This window comes from Balaenoptera acutorostrata, chromosome 7, assembly GCF_949987535.1.
Source record: "Balaenoptera acutorostrata chromosome 7, mBalAcu1.1, whole genome shotgun sequence".
Classification (NCBI taxonomy): Eukaryota; Metazoa; Chordata; class Mammalia; order Artiodactyla; family Balaenopteridae; genus Balaenoptera; species Balaenoptera acutorostrata.
This window is the reverse complement of record NC_080070.1, coordinates 23385353-23408270: the sequence shown is the minus strand read 5'-3', so window position 1 is coordinate 23408270 and position 22918 is coordinate 23385353. Positions and strand designations below refer to the sequence as shown.

Below are 22918 nucleotides of genomic sequence, written 5' to 3'. Positions count from 1 at the left end.
GGCACCACCTGCCTTGATCCCCGGGACCAAGACTGCAAAAGAAGGTTCTGACCTGGGAGGTAGAAAGGAAGGTATTGGAAATTCTATTTACCAGCGAGAGAGCCAGCAGGAGACAGTTAACACAGAGATTACACAGTATCCCCATAAGCTACCTGGTCTGGCTAGGTACAAGTGGGAAAATTCCTTATAATGATGATTTATAATGCAATCTTTAAGATAGTAAAGTAGCAAAATTAAAAGTTTAGGCAATTTCCTTCTTTAAAAGAGTCTGCCAAAAGAAAAAAATTATTTTTCAAATAAAGAATCAAATCAGGAAAAGTGGGTTACCAGAAAGGTCAAACCAAACACTTCTAGAGGAACAACCCACAAGAAGAATGAATAAGAGCCTGGGGTTGAAGTGATGTCCTAGTGTGTGGAAGAGAACAAACACTTTGGGAAATGACGCTCATGAGCTCAATCCCATCTGTATTAGTCAGGATTCTCCAGAGAAATAGAACCAGTAGGATACATATAGATATAAAGAAAGGTTTATTATGTGAATTGGCTCAAGTGATTACAGAGGCTGAGAAGTCCCATTATCCACCATATGCAAGCTTGGAGGCCCAGGAAACCAATGGTTCAGTCCCAGTCCAACTCCAAAGGCCCAAAAACCAGGAGCTCCGATGTCCCAGGGCAGGAGAAGATGGAGGTCCCAGCTCAAGAAGAGAGCAAATTTGCCCTTCCTCAGCCTTTTTGTTCTATTCAGGCTCTCAGTGGATTGGATGATGCCCACTTGCATTGTTGAGGGTGATCTTTTTTTTTTTTTTTTTTTTGGTCTGCATTGGGTCTTCGTTGCTGCACACGGGCTTTCTCTAGTTGCAGCGAGCGGGGGCTGCTCTTCATTGCGGTGCGAGGGCTCCTCATTTTGGTGGCTTCTCTCCTTGCGGAGCACAGGCTCTAGGCACGGAGGCTTCAGTAGTTGTGGCGCATGGGTTCAGTAGTTGTGGCTCGTGGGCTCTAGAGTGCAGGCTCAGTAGTTTTGGCACATGTGCTTAGTTGCTCCACAGCATGTGGGATCTTCCTGGACCAGGGCTCGAACCCACGTCTCCTGCATTGACAGGCGGATTCTTAACCACTGTGCCACCAGGGAAGTCCAAGGGTGATCTTCTTTACTAAGTTTACCAACTCAAATGCTAATCTCTTCTGGAAACACGCTCACAGACATATCCAGAAATAATGTTTTACCAGCTATCCGGGCATACTTAACCCAGTTAAACTGACACGTAAAATTAATCATCACCCCATCTGAGACCACCCATTACTATTTGAAAGTATACTCAGTCCGTCCTCGTAGTATATTCACCATAAACTTGACAGGTAGTGTGGAGCCCTCAGGTACACTGTTAAACAGGCTGGCATTAAGATCCTTGTGAGATCATGAGGTTGACAGCATCACTCTATGTGGCTTTAGATTCTATAGGTTCTGAGCATTTGAAACAATGATCCTTGACTTTAATGCAATGAACCCTCCTCTCCTGACCTCTAAAACACCATTTCTAGACAGATATTTTTACATAACTGAACTCAAAATGGTAAAAATAAAACTACTATCTTCCCTCCCCACCTGAGTTCTCTATCTTGATTGGGCAGGCCACAAACCTCAAGGCCATCCATGACTCCTCCCTTCTTCCTCACGCCCAAACTGACGTTGAAGTCACCACTGACATTTCTATCAAGGCATCCATTTTCCCTGCCATCACACCTCACTCAGACTCCTCTGTCTCCCCTACTGCGCGTTATACAGACACCAGGATTATCTTCCTGAGCCTGAACGTCATTTCCCTGCTCAAAAATTCTTCAACGGCTTCCCTTTTCCCACAGATTCAAGACCAAAGTCCTCAGACTCCAAAGTGGCCCAACTTGTATTCTTTTATCCTTTCTCTTCTACTCAATGGAAAGCTCTAGCCACAGCAGAATACCCACTCTTTCAAGAACATATGAAATTCTGCTCATTTGCTCAATGTTCCTCCAGCCTCAAATATCCTTCTTGTATTTAGAGTCTACCATGTGCAGGGCAGTTTTAAGTGTTGAGATGATGAACAAGACAGACAAGGTCCCTGTTCTCATGGCGCATACATCTCCAGCTCATCTCCAAGGCCCAGGCCAAATCCACACCTTCCCCCCAGTTCTCTACAATTCCATATATTCAAAAGATGAGAATTCTTTTATACTCCTGGAGTATTTAGCACTGTTTGTCTTGTGTAACATTTATGTACAAACGTATCTTCCAGGCTGGACTATAAACATTTTTTTTTTAAACTTATTTTTGGCTGTGTTGGGTCTTTGTTGCTGCGTGTGGGCTTTCTCTAGTTGCGGCGAGCGGGGGCTACTCTTTGTTGCGGTGCACGGGCTTCTCATTGTGGAGCACGGCCTCTAGGCTTCACTAGCTGTGGAATGTGGGCTTAGTTGCTCTGCGGCATGTGGGATCTTCCCGGACCAGGGGTCAAACCCGTGTCCCCTGCATTGGCAGGTGGATTCTTAACCACTGCACCACCAGGGAAGTCCCTGGACTATAAACTTCTTGAGGGTGGAAACCAGGTGGTCACTTACCTTTGCATTATATAAGGGCTTGGACAGTGCCACACACATGGAAGAAACTTAATGTTTCTTGAGTCACATCAAGTCTATCCCAATCTGCTTCCATTTATGATTGAAAAAACACAAAACCAAAAAAAGTGTGGAACTTCGCCTATTTTAAAGAAAAGTAAAAACATTTTTTGGAGGGAGGTCAAAATCAAAAATTGTAATGGAAAGACAAAAAAAACCCCCACATTATTATAAACTGAAACTTAGGCTTGTAGTCCATTTGAATACCTTGTGTTAATGATTCTACACTACTCCTTAAGAAACCATGATCTAGAGGCTATGAGCTTCTAGTGAGCAGACTTCTACATAGTCACTTGTCAGCAAATGGCTTCCCACCCTGGGCCAGAAGTCTCATTCCAGAAGCTCTCATTAGAGAGCTGCCCACTAATCAGCCTCCAAGGGGACCATGGAGACTGGAGAATGAACAGTCAAGCCTTTCATTAGTGCCAAAGGCAAAAGAGCACCCCTAGAAAAATAACTTGGAAGCAGCCTCTAACAGGCTTATCCACGGATGGAGGCTTGATTTAGGAAAGATATCAACACTATTTACCCTTTTAAAAAGTCAGGATTGAAAAATGACAAATTTTAAATCTGACATATATGAGAAAAAGGGACTGTCCTTTAGACTAAAGAGATTTATGCAACCCATGATCTTGAATTGGATCCTGGTTTGGACAAATCAAATGTAAAGGACATTTTTGGAACAATTGGGAATTTTGTATATGGACTGGGTATTAGATGATATTAAGGGATTATTAATTTTTTTGGCTGTAGTACATAGAAAAAATGTTCTGTTTTTTAGAGCTATAACCTGAAGTTTAGCATGGGTGGAATATTATATTATATATGTTCTTTAAAATACTTCAGTATAAAAGAAGTGAGTTATAAAACCAACCAACCACAGTCACTAAAAGAAAGTACGACATTCTGGAGAATAGCTAGTTTCCTTCATGGTCACTTTCTCAGTGGGTAGTCTATTTAGTTGGGGCAGGTCAGGGTCAGCTTCTCCACCATGGACACCAATGCTCTCCACCAGCAGTGAAAGAGCCTTGGGGAGCCCCACTCAGGGGAGCCTTGCATTAGAAGGCGCATGGAGAGGGGTCTCTTCTGAAGAGCCTTCCTCCCTTTGTTATAGTCTCTTATTCTGTTATTATCAAAGTGAAGAGAGAAAATTATCAGCTTACCATTCACTATAACACATCAGGAGATCTCCTGGTGATATAATGAACAATGTCTTGTCTCTGGTTTAGGAATACTTCTTTGACTAGAATCACAAATAAATTCTAGGCTTTGCAGCCAATCTGAAAACTGAAATTTTGCCTTTGTTTACTGCTCCACTGTAGTTTTCTCAGTCTCAACTTCCTTTATGTCAGCCCATTAGACAAGGAGGAAAACAGTTCTCCAGCTGTAAGAATCTTAACAAATATTTTATTAACACATACTGACGTATTCCTGGGATATGAATCCTCAAAACACTGTCCCCACTAAAGACACTAAAAATGCTCAAGTCCTGGGTCCTCCGTCGAGTTTCGTAAGGAGCCCTGGGTCCTCCGTTGAGCTCTGGAACCACGCACCCCTTTAACAGAGCCAGGGTCGCCCTACCTCTCCCAGCCCACATCCCTGTGTTGCAAACAGGTTTTCCCCTCAGTCAGATGCAGATGATGACATGCATACCTTTGCAAGGGCAGGGGCTCCTTATGATTAAACCAGAACGGAGAAAAACTTAGCATCAGCTGCTCAAAAGGGAATTCAGGTTTCATTTTTCAAAGCCACTCATTCCACTTCTCTGCAGGAAGGGCTGGAATATCTTCAGGATGAGCATAAAGATTCCCACTGCCGGAATATTCGGAATACCTTCCTTGATTTCTCAGAGAGACTCTATAAATAGAAAAGCTCATTATTAGAGATTAAATTCTTTTATAGAGACAAAGGATGGGTAATAGCTTTAAGGCGTGGTCTGTAAATTTCTCCCACAATGATCTACGTATGTCTAGCAGTGAGTAAAACCAGTTAATCTTATATTATGCTACATATAATATACACCTAAAGCCAGACTAAAAATCAAGAAGCTTGAGTCTACTGTTAGATTACTGCTAACATACTCGGAGCCTCTAAAATATGGCTTACGTCCTCCTCCAAGCATCTGTATGTGTCCTAATCTTTGAATGTGAGGATGACACTTGTGACCCAGCATCAGTGCAGCACACATTTTGCACTGATTTCGCATCTGTGATGCTGAACTGGCCCTATTCATCATCTCTTGTGAACAAGGATTCATATTTACAAGATGCCTAGCTGGTGCTAACAGTATAATCTCAGGCCAAGGAATGAAACAAAGTTAAATGATCCTTAAGAGTTTAAACTATGACCTTGGCCTTCTCAGATTCATGATTTAGCCAGCAGAGCTAATAATAGGAAGAATCTCACTGCCACTTGATCATGCCTGTGAAGTGACCTGAGATTCTGAGAAATGGTGTTACAGGGAGACAAAACAGTTCACTAAAAGATAAAAGTTCTCAGTGAAGCAGAACACTTGGTTCTCTCCGCCTTTGAGAGTCATAGTGAAAAGCACAGGGTCTCAGTGAGAGCACAAACATATCTAGCAAGATAATCCATAAAGTTCACTCCAATTTCTGACAGAAGATGACATTTTCACTGTTTTCTTATACTCTTTGCGGCTGAATGTCTCAATAAAATAAAGTTCCAGGGGGGAAAAGTTTGAACTCTTACTTGTGACTGAGGGCAATTTAGTTAATACAGTGACACAACTGAAAGAGATTTAAGTTGAAAAATAGTATAAATTTTTTTCTAACTTCAAGATCCTTTACTGCAGAGCCTCTAAGTTTCGTACTTCCCAGTCACAGCAGCTGTGGGGAATCTTAAAAGACAAGTTGCTAAAACGGACCTTCAAAGGTCCCGCATGCCACGCAGTACGGCGCCCCCCCCAAATTAATTAAATTAAATTAAATTAATTAATTTATTTATTTTTGGCTGCAATGGGTCTTCGTTGCTGCATGTGGGCTTTCTCTAGTTGCGGTGAGCGGGGGCTACTCTTTTTTTTTTTGGGGGGGGCTACTCTTCGTTGCGGTGTGCGGGCTTCTCATTGCAGTAGCTTCTCTTGTTGCAGCGCACAGGCTCTAGGCACGCGGGCTTCAGTAGTTGTGGCTTGCAGGCTCTAGAGCGCAGGCTCAGTAGTTGTGGCGCACAGCCTTAGTTGCTCTGCGGCATGTGGGATCTTCCCAGACCAGGGCTCGAACCCGTGTTCCCTGCATTGGCAGGCAGATTCTTAACCACTGCGCCACCAGGGAAGCCCCTGAATGCACATTCTTCGGCTTCTAGCATCACTATAGCTCCCTCCAGTGGAATTCTGTGACCCTACAAAACCATGAATCTGGGAATGCTTCTGATAAACATCTGCTGGCAAGTATTATTTTACTTTGTCCTTGGAGGGAACAGAGGTCAGAAATTATTATATTTACACTAAGCAGGTTACATGGCAAATTTGGGAATGAGCCAGTAAAGGAAAGAGAATGCAGTTTTTGCGATTTCTTGATGCCCACCCTCCTCTCACTTCCGCCCTTTGCACAGAGCAAACACTTGAGTTGTTTTCTCAGCTGTCATGACAGGTTTGCATTTACCCACAAGGGTCACCAGCAGCAGTCATTACTGTGATGGCAGCTGAGGGTCAGTGCACAAGGCTGGGGCCGCGGAACACAGCAAAGTCACGTGCCCACCATGAGGAATGAAATCGAGGTCGTGGTGGCAGAGGACAGTGATCCGTCCTGACAGCTAAGTTAACGGCCAGGCTCCAAGTGCAAGTGACAGTGACTCAGATGGAAAGAGCAGCTGCTCTGCAACACTGGCAGCAGCCTGTTATCTCTTTCTGTTTCTGTATTCCTTTTCTACTTCGAGTCATTTGAGTGGGGAAGACAAAGAATTTATCAGAATTTGGTGGAATGCCATATGCTAAACTGCAGAAAGAATGAACCAGTCCCATGCCTGTTCTCTAGGATGAACCCAGACTGAGTCTACCTTGACTTATGAAAGCTGTGGGCAGGCAGGGTGCTAATTATAGGAGCAGCCTCTTCTCCTCATCCCATAAACAGGAAGTGCTGCACATGATCGGGGCAGTGGCTTATCTCACCATGGAGTCGGCTTCAGCTGGCTGGTTAGACTCTTTGTGGGCCAAGAGGATGTTCAGCACTGCCTTCCAGCCTGGCTCTGCCGGGGTGCTGGCATCTACCTCGGTTCCACCATTCTCCCTGGTTTCTTTTCCAAATGTGATATTCACCCAAGGACACCAGTCTCGATGCTGAGAAGTGGGATCAAAGAAGCTTCGGGAAGATGTGTCCTGAGAGAGGAGGAAGAGGAATCCGTGTTAATGAAGGGCAGATACTATGTAAGTTCAGGGAGGCATTACTATAAATTGTCGGGCTTCCCTGGTGGCGCAGTGGTTGAGAATCTGCCTGCCAATGCAGGGGACGCGGGTTCGTACCCTGGTCTGGGAAGATCCCACATGCCGCGGAGCAACTGGGCCCGTGAGCCACAACTACTGAGCCTGCGCGTCTGGAGCCTGTGCTCCGCAACAAGAGAGGCCACGACAGTGAGAGGCCCGCGCACTGCGATGAAGAGTGGCCCCCGCTCGCCACAACTAGAGAAAGCCCTCGCACAGAAACGAAGACACAACACAGCCAAAAAAAAAAAAAAAAAAAAAAAAAAAAAAAATTGTCAAATCCAGAATCTCACAATGCCCACATTTCTAGTTTTATGTTCTCCTTTAAACTTCGCCTATGTTATTTCCCTCTCACTTTTAAAATTCTTCTACTCCCTTCGTGTTAAACCATCCCTTATCAGGTCTATCCTCTTTTCTCACTACTGTCCCTTGGGCAAGACAAATTTATTACGTTGCCAGAAGACGTCCCAAAGAAACAAATGGCAAAACCCTTAAATTTTTTTTCCCTCTGGTCACCCAACTGTCCCACCTTTAAACTTATTCTCATGGCCTCCTTGTAGCCACAGGACCAGGCTCAGCTCACGCCTGCTTCTCTGTGCTGCACGGTGAGGGCTTGGGCGCTGCTGTGCTCAGGGGCCTCCACACACGCAGGTGGACTCACCGAGCTGCTGGAAGAGCAGAGGCGAGCCCGTTTGGCTCTCCGAAGAGGACTAGATGGCACTTCCAGGCCAGTGGTGTCTCCTGTTCCCATGCTTCGGGTCACTGGGCGGGTTCTGGTGGTGGGGCTAGCGGCCTCTGGCTCAGGACGGTCGACAGGACTGGAAGAGTCCCAGCTTCGAGTTCTAGAGACAATGGGACCTGGGCTCCTTTCAGCCTGAAGAAAAGGGGAGATGATGGAAGTACCCTAATGACATTAATGACTACAGTCAGGAGAAATATTTCTAGAAGCATGTGAAAGCTAATATTTTTAAAACTATAAGAATTTAGTTTCTGAACTGTCTGCATAACTAAACTCTTCAAAGAATATTAGATTTCTATACAAAATAATGAATTTAGCATCTCCATTGCAACTGGTGATAAAACCACTCTGTAATATTCTGATCAATGCGGTTATAAGTGAAGCTTAACCTAAGTTAATTATATAACCTAAGTTAATTTCCAACTTTTCTGCCAACAACACTTTTGGTAAGAATGCTGTTTTTAAAAAGTCCACCCTGGGACTTCCCTGGTGGTCCAGTGGTTAAGACTCCATGCTCCCAATGCAGGGGGCCCGGGTTCGATCCCTGGTCAGGGAACTAGATCCCACATGCCGCAACTAAGAGCCCGCATGCCGCAACTAAAAGATCCCACACACCTCAACGAAGATCCTGTGCGCTGCAACTAAGACCTGGCACAGCCAAATAAATAAATAAATATTTTTTAAAAAACAGAATAAAATTTGAAAAAATAAATAAAAAGTCCGCCCCAAACAAGCCAACTAAGTCTATACCTGCTCTGAGCCTGGGGAAAACGAGGCATCCTGGCTCCGAGTCATCATCCTCCGAGGAGACTCAGGCACCAGAGAGAAGCGCTCTGGCCGGCACTCAGAGCCTGGGATGGGGGAGCTGGTCAGACCAAAGGAGGCATCCAGGTCGGTCATGGATGACTCGATCTGCTGGAAGCCCCAGAGCCCCACCTTCCTCATACACTGTGAACATGTTATCAGGGAGAGCTGCATGGGTTCCAACGAAGAACTAGGTAGGAATAGAAAAAAAAGTGCGTTTTCTCAGAGGATAACATTTTCAAGGGACTATGCATAATGATCTGTGAGTATGCTTCATCTCATCAAACAAATCTCTGCAACAGGCCAGTGGGCTGGGAACCACCTCCTCTCAGGGCCCCGTCCTCCGATGCTAGGACCCAGCTTCGTCATCTCTCACGTATTTCCTACAGAAAGATCTAGGGGTCTTAGCATGCTCTCTATGGCAAGCCTATTTTAAAGGTAAGTTTTATAAATTTCTCATGTCCCTTTTAAAGTTTTTCCGTGTAAATGAAAAGTATTGCTTAATCTACCAAAGAAAGCATATTTAAAGTAAATCAAAATTGGTCTGACAGTCTTCTGTCTCAGAGGGAGTCTGTGCTGAACTGAGCAGCTGGAATGCAGACACCAACTTGGGGCCTAGAGGGTTCCAGCTGGTGCTTCCTTCCGTAGTTTTTATCAATTAAACTGATTTTTCCTTTCTAAAACTAGAAAGGAGCTTCACTGTTTATAGGAACACGAATTCCCAGCTGGGAAGTGATAGTAAAAGAAACAAAGTTCAGGTGTGTTCAAGAATTCCTGAGTTCTAATTCTGGTTTTGTTACTAATTCTTCCTATCCCTCCTCCACCCCCTTAGTTTTTCTTTGTCACTGTTTTTCTCACAGGCAACACCATGTGATCTCCAAATGCTAGGAGTAACTGCTGTGTATGGGTATATAATGTTGTCACAGTTTACGTCCCCAGGCAAATTCACTAACCTACACGCCCAGCCACACAGGGAGAGAATACAGGAAGTGACGTGGATTTGGATGATGTCTGAACCTAGTTTGGTTGCAGTTTTTCTCTCATCAGTTCGGTGATCAAGTTCATCTTCAAGCAGGTTCAGGAGAAGACTGATCTTGTCTTCTGTCAAGCACTACAAAGGAACCAAGAGAAAAGACTTAAAGTTTCAACCACCATGAAAAGTCATAGATAATGATGTACCTAGGTGGTACAAGGCAAAAATCATGAAAAAAATGACAAACACGAAGACAATTCTCTTCACTGGAGAAGACTTACTATCCAGCACAGGCTCAGGTATCACACAGAAGCTTTCTGAACTGCCCTGGATCTGCTGATTGAGAAAGGGGCAGTGTTCCTGGAACTACCACATCTTTTCTTAGTACTAACTTGTTTTCAAATTACCAATTGCATATTTTCCCTGAAACCTGTAAATTTCAAACCCAAATAATCACAACAGACTACTACTAATTTCTTGGCCTGGCAATGAATTTACTTTTGACACCACAAAAGAGCTTGCCACAGTCTTTACTTTTGTTCTAAGAATAAGAAAGCACTATGACAGGGTGAAAAAACTTTCATTGGCTAGAGACAGGAGGATATTTATAACAGGCATCAGAGGCTAACAGTTTGGTGCTAAAATCCATAATAGCTTCTCAACTTGAAGCAAAATCATAGCTTCTATTTCCTACAGTAAAGTTTGTCTTGACAGAATACCCACAGGATAATGAAATGGGACAGTAAATATTCAGTTTCAAAGTGCAGATAGGACAGAGCATTTCAAAATTTCTATTTACAAGGGAAAAGGGAGTTTATAACTTCTCCAGCACTTTCTTTGGGAAAATGGTATGCGATTAACCATATGAAGCCACATTTCAGTATCTTCTGTTAAATAGTTAAGTAACAAATTGAGATAAAATTGAATTTACGCCACTTAAAGAATCATATCTAAAAGTTTAAATGGAACTCACTTATTTAAACCCTCAAGTCCTCTTTACGGTAGAGATTGAAAAAGGTCAGTTAAGAGACAAACAAGTAGTTCTCTTCTTAGCTATCTAGAGCCTCTTGTCATTAAAAGAAATGCTTCATGCTGGAGACAACTGAAGGCCACTGTATGCTAGCCAAGAAAAACTCACCATAGTTTTTAAGTCCTCTGGCCTCAGGGAAGGAAGCTGGAAGTCCAAGTGACAAAGGCTTTGAAAACGATCTACAAATTCACTAACAAGAACCGCAGGTTCATCCAATGGCAACATCCCAAATCGATCTGTGGAAAAAGTAAACTGGGAGATTATATTGGTACAAACTATAAAAAATAAAAAGCATGTATAGAAGAACAGGGGAAATGTAAAATGATGATATTCGATGATATTAAGAAATTAACAATAACACCTAGACTTGTGATAATCAATTAAAATAATGTAACTGAAGTGCTAAAAATAGTTCCCAGTGCACAGTAAGTACTGTGTATCACAGTTACTTCATCAATATCATCATTATTTATCACTTGTTTTTTAGGATTGTTTTAGGTATTGTTTTTAGGTTTAATCTCAATAGTGTTTTATTTTCCTTAAGGGCAGAGACAATATCTCACATAATTTACAGATTTCTCATTACTCCTACCAATAGATATTTGCTATTATCAAATAATATTAATTTTCTGATGCTAAAAGATCAGTTATCAGAGTACTGATTTTTATTTCTCAACAACAAAATGATTACAGTATGGTTTTTAATATCATTTGATAGAGCTAAACTTATAGTACTTTGGGTCTTAAAATGATTACAATTTCTTGAGTCCCAGAATCAAATGCCCTAATATTTAAAATCCTTATCATCTCACTCTAATACTATACTTTGGTTCCTAGAAACCCCATAATGCTATTTTCAAAAAAGAATTAATTTACTTGATGGGGGCAGGGAAATCCTTTCACAGTGTATATGTATATCAGATCATCACATTGCATACTATAAATATCTTACAATTTTGTCAATTATACTTCAATAAAGCTGGAAAAATAAACAATAAAAGAAAAAGAAATTACTGATTTTTTTGGATAGAGCTGTGATAGTACTTTTGTGATTATGTTTATGTTTTGGCCACACTGTGCAGCATGCGGGATCTTAGTTCCCAGACCAGGGATCAAACCTGTGCCCCCTGCATTGGGAGCATGGAGTCTTAATCACTGGACCACCAGGAAAGTCCCTGAGATTATGTTTAAAAAGCAGAGTCTCAGGAAAGGTTTCTCAGAAGAAGTCAGGTCTAAGCTGAATTGGAAAGACCAACAACAGTGTGTAAAAGTAAAGCCCTAGAGGATAGCACATGTGGGGAATTCTAAATAGTCTCACAGGGTTGGAACACAGTATTCCTGTGGGGAGACTAGTCGGAGAGAAGGTTAAAGTATAGACAGCAGCCAGACCATGATTTTATTAATGTATGTGATGAGAAACTACTGGAAGATTTTTTAAAAGAAAGAAGTGAAAGTGATATTATAGACAATACGCATTAGTTTAGAGCAGAGACTAAGGGGTCAGTCTGGATGCAAAGAAATAAGCTTAGCAGACATTAAGGTGATTTAAAGTAGTAATACCTCTAAGATACGAGTGGCATAAGGATGGAGAGAAGGAGCATCAATGTTGAATGAAGGAACACTATCAAGCACACCAACATCTGCATAATGGGAGACACAGAAGAAAGACAGGGAAAGGGGCAGAAAGAGTATCTGAAGACATAGTAACTGAAAACTTCCCAAATTTTATGAAAAACAGTAGTCTATACATCTAAAAGCTCAAAATCTGTGTAAGCAGAGAAGGGAAGAGCGAATATGCTAAATAGAATCAGAGTAGGTAGGAAGTGTACCAAGTACAGGAAGGATTGATAAGCACTTGTGATGACACATAACTTGGTAAAAAGGGTGTTCAAGTTATAGTCACACACAACGATCATGTAGAAAGAGGGTTTCACAGGAGGTTCTAAAATGAATAAGCTGGTTTTCCCAAACGGAAAGTTAACTAGATAAACACTATCCCTCATCTCCTAGAAGACTAAAATTTTAGATGGCCCTACTTATTATAAAGCTTCAAACATGCTACATGTGACAACATGGATTAATTTAAAAAAAGTTGACTCCCCCTACAAAAGTAGGTTGCAGAATATATACAGAATAACATATATAGAAAATTTTAAAACAAATAAATAGTGCCATATATATTGCTTCTAGATACATGTAAATGTTGTAGACATAGAAACCATGTAAGCAAATCATGGACACCAAATTCAGGATAGTAGTTATTACAGGACATAGAGGCAGGGAATGAGATTGGGGAAGACTACACAGCTGTATCTGTAATTCTTCCTGATTAACAGAAAGAAAGCAGGGTGGGGTGGTTTTGCAAGGATAGCAAAATGTTAGTATTAGGTGGGGTTGGGTGGTAGATACAGAAATGTTTCTTATATTATTATTATCTACAATTTTTTCTATACTTGAAACACTCCACAATTTTAGAAATTACTCAAAAGGTTAAAAATAAAATAAAGAGACACTTTCTGTATTCAAGGGCAACAAAATATTCCTTAAGAGTTTATCAAATTATTTAAAGTTGGGACTTCCCTGGTGGCACAGTATAAGAATCCGCCTGCCAATGCAGGGGACATGGGTTCGATCCCTGGTCTGGGAAGATCCCACATGCCGCGGAGCAACTAAGCCCATGTGCCACAACTACTGAGCCTGCCCTTTAGAGCCCGTGAGCCACAACTACTGAGCCCTCGTGCCACAACTCCTGAAGCCCGCATGCCTAGATCCCATGCTCTGCAACAAGACAAGACACCGCAATGAGAAGCCCGCGCACCACAACAAAGAGTAGCCCCCGCTCGCCGCAACTAGAGAATGCCTGCGCACAGCAATGAAGACCAAACGCAGCCAAAAATAAACAAATAAATTAAAAAAAAATTATTTAAAGTTGTTGCAAGCAACCAAATAGGTCAAAAAAACGTCATTAATTTTAAAAGGTGCATCATTTTACTAGAAAAGTCAGGTAATAAAAAACTGAAATCAATGAGAAAGGTGTGGACTTTAAAAAAGTGAGGTTTAATAATAAAAAGGAAACATGTCCTGATGACCAGTGGCTTTGGTTTAACAAAACTTGGGAGAAGAAACCAGGTCCCAACACCTATCTGATCATCTTCTAATTCAGGATTTGGTCTGATTGTTACAACCCTAAGAAAGTACCAGTAAAAACCTATGAAGGGAAAAGAGTGAACAGAGAAGAAATTAATCCCATCATGAAAATGTCTTCACATAAGTTTAAATATGTGTTTTACAATTAATGTCGGTGTATATTTTGTCTACTTTACAGTATATGGTATGCTCAAAATAATCAGTCCTAATAAATTAGTAACTGTAATTTAAAATGTTTACAGGGATTTAATTTAGTTTGTAATTATTGGTAAATGTTAGAAGAAAATTACCTTCACAATTTTATTAGATATGCTTAATAAATGCAAGCACTAAAGTATAAATAGTTGAGGTGTTTCTTTCTCCACACAAAAGTCTCTTGAATGTTAAAAAACCAAATCAAGGGATGATATAATTGGAAGGTCATATTTGAGATCTATTTAGGAGGCAGAATGGGTAGGACCAGCTGGTGATGATAAGGAGGGGCATCTAAGGTGACTTTCAGGTTTTTGGGTAGCATAACTGGAGGGGGAGGTAAGCAACATCTACCAAGATGGAGACAACGTAAGAAGTGAATAAAGTTTTAAGTATAAGATGAAGAAATCAGTTTTGTATATTTTGAGTTCTAGGTACCTGTAAGATTTTAAGTGGAAATGTTTAGAAGGTAGTTGAAAATATGAGTCAAGTTCAAAAGAGAGATCTGAATAGAAGTCAGAAGTCTTCAAGTAGGTGGTAGCTGAAGTCACAAATGGGACCAAGAAAGTAGAGTGTATTGTACAACATGGGAAATACAGCCAATATTTTGTAATAACTGTAAACGCAAAGTAACCTTTAAAAATTGTACAAAAAAATTAAAATGCAAAAAAAAATAAAAGAGAAAGAAAGAAAGTAGAGTGCATGGTAGCAAGAGTTCGCAACCACCAACATAGGCCTTAGAAGATAGAGAATCTATCTCTGCCCTGGGTGTACTGGACAGAGAAGGTTCAAATACGCATAGGACTGAGTTTTGTTATACTACACAGTGAAACAGCTAGGCCAACAGCAGGAAATCCTTGTTATACAGTCATTTTCACTTTAAAAATTCTATTTCTTAATAATTCCTTTTCTATCACCTCTTCATATATCAGTAGATGGCACTCTACGGTCACTTTCCAACTATTTTTTCCTCTTAGTGGTCACTCATGGAATATTCCTGGGCATCAGTGACCCTGGAATTAGCCTGAGCTGTCCTACTGAAATAAAAAACATACCTACATGGTGCTGATTTCTGGTCAAGCATGAAATATATGGATTAATAGTGCTGCATTGTAACCATGGGTCCAAAGAGTTTTGCCCCTGGTCTTGGTGAGCCCCCTGGCAGGCTCGGCTGTTGAGGTTGGTTACTCAGCAGGAATATGCCAACACGACCAGCAAAATAAAAGTAAATCCCACTTGAGACTACATCTTGGGCTCCCTTGTTCTGAAGCATTTTGTGCACACATCAGTGGTTTCTGATTCGAGAGAGTGCATACTGCCACAGCCCTTATACGAGGACAAGAGTAACCTGCACCTGGCCTCTCCAGACCCCTTACCATGGGGCAGTCTTTGGCTGTGATGATATCCTTACTTCAATGCTACTGATCTATTGTGCTGTTTTACTGTAATAAACTGTAGATTTGTAATCACTCTCATGTGGGGTCCTGTGAGTCTTCTTTAGCAACTGAACCATATTTAACTGCCACCATTAGTGCCATTAGAGTACCAGGAAGCCTGGGTAGAACATGGGGCTGTTTGCTCTGGTGGGAAAAGCAGAGAGTCTGAAATCAGATAAAACCATGGTCATGGCTCCTCACTAGCTGGTTTTAAGACTTCTGATTCTCGGGACTTCCCTGGTGGCACACTGCTTAAGAATCCGCCAGTCAATGCAGGGGACACAGGTTCCAGCCCTGGTCTGGGAAGATCCCACATGCCATGGAGCAACTAAGCCCGTGCACCACAGCTACTGAGCCTGCGCTCTAGAACCTGCGAGCCACAACTACTGAGCCTGCGTGCCTACAGCCCATGCTCCACAACAAGAGAAGCCACCGCAGTGAGAAGACTGCGCACCACAACGCAGAGTAGCTCCCGCTTGCCACAACTAGAGAAAGCCCGTGCACAGCAACAAAGACCCAACGCAGCCATAAATAAATAAATAAATAAATAAGTAAATAAAATAGTAAAAAAAAAAAAATCTCTGATTCTCAGTTTCCTCACCTAAAAATCAGGTTGATATCTACCTCCCAGGGCCCCTGAGAGGATTAAACGGGATAATGTATGCACAATTAAACCTTTGGCATGTCAAATGCACTTAATAAATAACACAATAAGTGAATGAATATTAGTTCTCTTGTAAAGCGCAAATAGACAGGAGGAAAAAGAAACTTCAAAGGCTAGATTTTTGCAAAAAAAAGAAAATATGAGAAATGCAATGACTGGGGGTGGGGATGAACTGGGAGATTGGGATTGACATATATACACTAATATGTATAAAATAGATAACTAATGAGAACCTGCTGTATAGCATAGGGAACTCTACCCAATGCTCTGTGGTGACCTAAATGGGAAGGAAATCCAAAAGAGGGGATATATGTATACATATAGCTGATTCACTTCGCTGTACAGCAGAAACTAACACAACATTGTAAAGCAACTATACCCCAATTAAAAACAAATAAACAAACAAGCAAAAAAACAAAACAAAAAAACCCCACATTGGCCAAGAAGAGATGGTAAATGGGAAATTCTGTAAATAAGTACCTGGAGAGGGGCTGTCTGGCCAGAAACAGAACTTCTCATGGGCAGTACACAAGGCTTTCTTCAGCTCAGCACATCGTTCCTTATCTGAAACCCACATAGGTAACAATGCCTTAAAAACAATGCCTTATATAGATTCAAAATCCAATGGCCAAAAGCCTTTAAGAGTATAGATACAACTAAGAATTAAAATAACTCAGAAAAATTTTAAAGATATGAAATATTAGCAACTGAATCATCTTAATATTTTTCACAAAACAAGTTCTAAATCAAGATTCTAAAAGCAATAACAAAGGAGATATCATGTATCTTATAAGGCAGGCATTCCAAAATGTGAGCCTTCATAAAAGTCCTGTGTCTCTTAGCCTAAGTATAAATTTCGGAACTATAAAATAAACATACTGCTGTTAGTTTCCCAGAATACACAAAGTCAGGTTCACTCTAAAGTAGCTGAGCTTTAAAAAAAAAAAAAAAAAAAAAAAAGTAATGACTAAAGCTAGTAATTAGGGTGAAGACAATCACAAATTCACCTTGTTATATACAGAAGTACACATCCTTTGATCAAACACAAGTAACTGGTCATTTCAGAAAAACTAGTATAGATATCTTTTGAATATGGAGAAAAATGTAATTTGTACTTTATACTTACATCTGTCAAAATCAAAAGCTGGTTGTAAAGTGGCACAGAGAAAAGCTTGACAGCTGGAGCACTTCAGCATATCACATTCAACTGTGACCCAACCATATTTTGCACAGACCAGTGGAGACAGCTCAGGGGGCTTACCTGCCCATTTCAAAGAGTATTCACATTAAGAAAAACAACATGCATGTGCATTAAAATGAACAAGTCAGAAATGAAAACTTTAAGTCAATCTATATAGGAATAAACACATTAAGAGGAAAAGCAACAGGAAGCCGTATGTATTTTATATGTGTAAAATGTTTATTTTATTATTGGTTGTGGGGTACAGTAGAAAAACCATTCACTTTTGCTTAGTATGAAATACCAGGGATTTGAAAACACTAGTGAAAGCACTGGGATTTGCCTAAGCAGTAAGGGATGGTGAAGGTCAAACAAGCTGAAATATTTTATCACTCATCTCTGCTCTCCTATTGTATCACATCCACTTTTGCCTTCTGAAGAATAAAGTCAGTAAAATTGATAATATTCATTATTCCTCCCTGCCCCAAATTTGACTGTTATATACTAATGTTTGTGTGGTATGTGAGTTTTAAGTGAGCTGAGAGCATCAAGAGTATCTGTAAGTATGTGCATGGGAAATATGTCCTAAAATATTTATTAATCTTTAATATTCAACACTCAGCTTTTTCTATTTTACCTATAGAGCTCTTGTTTTACAGAGCACAGGAAAAAAAAAAGGATAAAACATAAAAGATGCAGGAAAGTTCTATATTTTTACAAGGGATATAGGAACTTGAAAACATTCTAATAGCAGCAAAAGGAGGACTGAAGGCTAGACAGAATCTAGATATAAATGTTAAAGGAGTTTGGATTATGTAGTATAGTAATAGAATCACTTAACTAGCTTAAGTTAAATAAATAATTATCATATCAAAGTGGCAATCAATTTATATCCAATGGGAACAAAAAAATAACAAAAGAAAATGATTTTAAATGCTTTATCAATATCAGGAATTAATCCAAGGAACAGCAGTAGAAGCATGGTTAAAATACTTTCCCCTTCCTGAACAATTTAGTCCTAAAGCCACCAGGTGGTGAGCAAGGCGGAGGACTAAGCCAGGAGGGTAGGGGAGGCAGCTCATCGCATGGTGTCAAAAGCCAAGTCGGGTAAAGAGGGAGTCCATACAGAGGGGGACCTACCTTGGGGTGCTGTAGCCAAGTGGGGTATAAAGAGCATCTACATGGGGCTCCCACTCACCAAATCAGGGGCAACTGGAATCTCAAAATATATAATAGTAATGGATTATAACCCATTGAATAAAAAAGGAAATCATGAGCCCATGCTGCTACAATAAGTTACATAAAGTTTGATGAGGAATGTGATATTTACATGGTTTCAAAGCACATCCCCACAAAACAGTTTAATTACAAAGGAGGAAAAAGCTACTTTACAATGGAAAACACCAACAGACACTCCCTTAATCAATTGATCAAAATGATGATCGCTGGTAAAGGGACAGATCAAAATCATGTGTCACCTGACAGGATGCAATGAGAACACAGCATTACTTCTGTGATATTCCTACATAACCTGAATCTAATCATAATGAAACATCAGACAAATGCAAGTTGAGATACACTCTATAAAATAACTGGCCTATAAGCTTCAAAAGTATCAAGGTCATGAAATTCAAGGAAAAACTGAGGATTCTCAGCTGGATCCTTTTGCTATAAAGAACATTATTACTACAATTGATGGAATGATTATGATGTAAGGGTTATATGGTAGTAATTTATTATGTGAATTTCCCAATTTTGATGGTTTCATTGTGGTTATGTAAGAGAAAGTCCTTGTTTGTGGGAAATATTTGGGGGTAATGAGGTGTCACTTTGACAACTTACTTTCAAGTACTCACAAGGAAGTTCTTTGTAACCTGTGCAACCTTTCTATAAGTCTGTAATTGCTTTAAATTAAAAACACTCTAGCAAATAGAAAATGGCAAAAGTGATGTGATGTCAGTTGAGATCTAGCTTCTATCTTGCTCTCTCTTGCTTGCTCACTCTGACTGAAGCCTGCTGCCATGTTGTGAATTATCCCTGTGGAGAGCCCACGGAGCTCCAGCCAAAAGCGAGTATAGAACTGAAACCCTCAATCCAGCCATGAGGGAATTAATCCTGCCAACAAGCACGTGAGTGAGCTTGGAAGTGGATCCTTTCCTAGTCTAGCCCTGAGATGACTGCAGCCCTGGCCAACACCTTGATTACAGTCTGAGAGAGATCCTGAACCAAAGGACTCAGCTAAGCTGTGCCTAGATTCCTGATCCACAGAAATTGTGAGATAATAAGTGCTTGTCGTTTTAAGCCACTAAGTTTTAGGGTAAGTTGTTGTGCAACCATAGATAATTTACAAAGGAAAATCTTGAAAGAGATAGGAAATGTAGTATAATGTTAAAAAACATTAGGTTTGGTGCTAAAAGCCTTACAACCAGGGGACCCCCAACCCAACCCCCAGGCCTCGGCCTGTTAGGATCCGGGCCGCACAGCAGGAGGTGAGTGGCGGACGAGCAAGCAAAGCTTCATCTTGCTCAAATTACCGCCTGAACCCCCCCCCGCAATCACCCACCCCTGTCCGTGGAAAAACTGTCTTCCACGAAACGGGTCCCTGGTGCCAAAAAGGTTGGGGACCGCTGCCTTACACTGTAATTCCAGCTCTGCCATTTGCTAGCAAGTCGACCCTGGGTAAGTCACATAACCAACTTGAAACTGATAATATACGTGGAAATACTATATACAAATGTTAGTTATTATTCCTTCTTCTCTCAGGCTCTTAGTTTTTTCTTCTGTAAAAAAGAAAGTTTAGATCTCAAATATCCCTTTGAGGGATGACATTTTATGATGCTAATTTTCGTAAAAAATTTCTTACCAAGTTTAATTCTAAAAATTAAAAACATCAGAGTAAGTGGTGTTACTCCTAGAAGAATAATTCCAGAAGCAGGCAGAAAGTGCAACTCACTCGAACCAAAAAGGATATAGAAAAGGTTTCCACTCTGCTAAAGAAGGCTTCTTTGCTTGTAGATTCCAATGGAGGTTCTTCTGCTCGGGGTGATCCATTAACTGACTGGAATGTGGCAGATGTGTCCTTCCTAAAATAAAGTGGCAGAACTATTGGTAATCCTTTCAAGGCATCACTTTGCCTAAACGTTTTTTATCTAGCTTCTCTGCACATTGTATCATCAATCACGCCACTCTGGATTTTAACCTTTCTAAATATCATTTCAGTCAAATAATTTTTCTGTTTAACATTGTCAGTAGTTTCACAGTACTTACTAAGCAGAATCCAAGTTCTTCAGACTGGCATTCAAATCTCTACAGTTTGGCCATAACTAAGTTTCAAGCAATTTCTACCTTGACCATGCTCCACTAATCCTATACTGGCAAACTATGCTACCTCACTCACTGCTCTCCAACAGTATTTTGCATAATTTTCGTAAACACAAAATAAGACTCAAGGTTTCTGTGCATTATCCAATTTGAACCACCTTAGAAATTTAACTATTTTAACAGCAGAAAATGACAATTTTGATATTTCTACCTGGATTGATCCTTGATATGCACTTCTTCCCCAAAGGAACTAATTTGAAAATTTAAATCAAAGTAAAGAATTTTAGCTATTTCATGAAAAAATTCAAGGAGAAAAAAACCAGCAAAACAATTCTTTTATATACAGTGAAAGGCATTTCAACAGCACCTGGGAAGTGTGTAGCGCGAGGAACTGCTGAAGACAAAAGTAATTTTAATGAAAGTAAGATTACACCAACTATTATAACTCAAAATAAAGTAATTTATTCTAAGAATCCTTCTGAGAGTGACAGAGAGCCTCAGGGACGTGTGGATCTTGGAAAAAATTCAGAGCTTCCATAAACTTGGATAGAAAAAAATGACATTTACTTTGGTAACCTCTAACTGAAATGTAGCATTTCCTTCCATTATGAATGAAGATAATTTAAAAAACCACAGTAGCATCAGCAGTACCTGTAAATTTGTCATCAATGGAAATCACAGGTATTTTGTCACCACATTATGGTTGTTGCACATGTTTTGAAATACCGTTTATGCTCTTGTTACTTCAAAATTATGGCAGATAACAGACTTATTGCTAGATATTATTTAACTCTTAAATAATGAAGCGTTTTACTGCATCACTTTTTTTCTTTTACTTCTTGATAACTGCATTCCAACGTAATTGGTATCCTTTATAATCCTATGTAATTTACTTTATGCATTTAAAAATATAATTCTGAGAAGGTGTTCATAAACTTTACCAGGCTGCCAAAGGTGTCTAGGACTAAAAAAGGTTAAGAAGTCTAAGAGAAATCAGGTGCGCACATTCAGTTAGCGGTCCTGTCTTTTTCCTTCCTCCCAAAACCTGTCTTAAGGCAAAATTGCACCCAGTGCCTCCCGAGTAGAAGATTAAAGCCGACTAAGCGAAGGAACCCCAGTCTCTTCAAGATCCCGAGTCGCAGCCATTCCCACCGCCCGAGTTACAGACCCAGGGTATCCTACCCTGGCCTGAGTCCCCCAAACCCTCTCCAATCTGCCGTCGCCAGACCCAGGGTGGACTCGCGGACTCACGCTTCGGCGCCTCCCTCTTCCGGGGCAATCCCCTCATCTATCAGCTGCCGGACTTTCTGGGGAGTCCCTTCTGGGGAGCGAACAACCGCACTACAATTCTTTTCGACCCCCGCAGCAAACGTTAGCCCCTCACTGGGCGCCGCCATCTTGGTCCGTTTCCGAGTTGCTTCCCCGCGCGTGTGAAGGCTCAGGAACTTCCGTTCTGAGCCGTTAGGATCCTCTTTTGGCTTCCCACGCGTTGGCCCAAGCAACCTGCCGGGTCTCACCGCCGGGCCCAGCCCTTCCTGGCCATTTTAGAACGAGGTAGGGACTTCCCTGGCGGTCCAGTGATTAAGACTACGCGCTTCCATTGCAGGGGGTGTGGGTTCCATCCCCTGGTCGGGGAGCTTAGATCCCGCATTCCCTGCGGCGTGGCCCAAACAAACAAAACCGAGGTAGACCCTCGCGGGAGGGCTCTGGTTAAACGCCAAGAGTAGTCGTTTCCTTTCTGTACGAGCATACTTGGGTTGATAAGAGGTTTTTAGAGCGCTGTCTCTCCGAGTTCAGCAGGGCTGAGGGGCCCAATTTAGTCTTAAGGTAATTAACTGATAAGACTCTCCTAAGTTTATCTTTTTACATGTGAGGGAATGGCGACCGTCACTTAAGAGTAAATAATTTAGAATCCTTAGAAACCGTGTTACGGGTGGGTTTAGAAGTCTGGCGTTTGCCGTTATCGAACACTTCTTCCCTGCTTTGTCCAAAAATTATTTATTGAGGGTGTCCTACTGACGCTGTCCTCGGCGCTGGCAATGACAGCAGTGAATGAAGGAGACGTAATTTTTAGTGGAGTTAGACATTAAAAAAATACGTTTTCCTGAACTTTTGAAATTACAAGTGCTCCAAAGAAATCCCAAGGGTTAGGGTTAGGGTAAAGGAGGACCTAATTCAGTCTACAGATTCTCCTGAGAGCATCAGTGCTGGAGTTAAAATAGATGAGATTGTGGGAAAGAGATCTACACAGACTCTTCCAGCATCCCAAACTGGAAGGAGTTTGCCTCATGTAATAAACAGAAAAAGGAGACTGATGTGACTGAGCAATGGGCAAAGATAAAAGTGGGACCACC

At 41.1% G+C, this 22918-nt stretch overlaps 1 protein-coding gene across 2 annotated transcripts; it reads right to left on the bottom strand.

Moving 5' to 3' along the window:
* Window positions 1-521: 521 nt before the first annotated feature.
* ZC3HC1 (zinc finger C3HC-type containing 1) lies at window positions 522-22000 on the bottom strand. Of its 2 annotated transcripts, none has more exons than XM_007177166.2 (10): window positions 21816-22000; window positions 20215-20326; window positions 17190-17340; window positions 16544-16627; window positions 10733-10860; window positions 9575-9732; window positions 8568-8811; window positions 7740-7982; window positions 6770-6976; window positions 522-4503 (listed from the first exon to the last, which is right to left on the bottom strand). In XM_007177166.2, exons 1-10 carry the CDS (start codon window positions 21959-21961, stop codon window positions 4435-4437), a joined length of 1542 nt encoding a protein of 513 aa, XP_007177228.1. In that variant the 5' UTR covers window positions 21962-22000; the 3' UTR covers window positions 522-4434. The 2 variants fall into 2 exon arrangements, with proteins under 2 accessions (XP_007177228.1, XP_007177229.1); XM_007177167.3 differs by having other exon boundaries at window positions 524-4503; window positions 7740-7952; window positions 21816-21998.
* Between the last annotated feature and the right edge of the window lie 918 nt (window positions 22001-22918).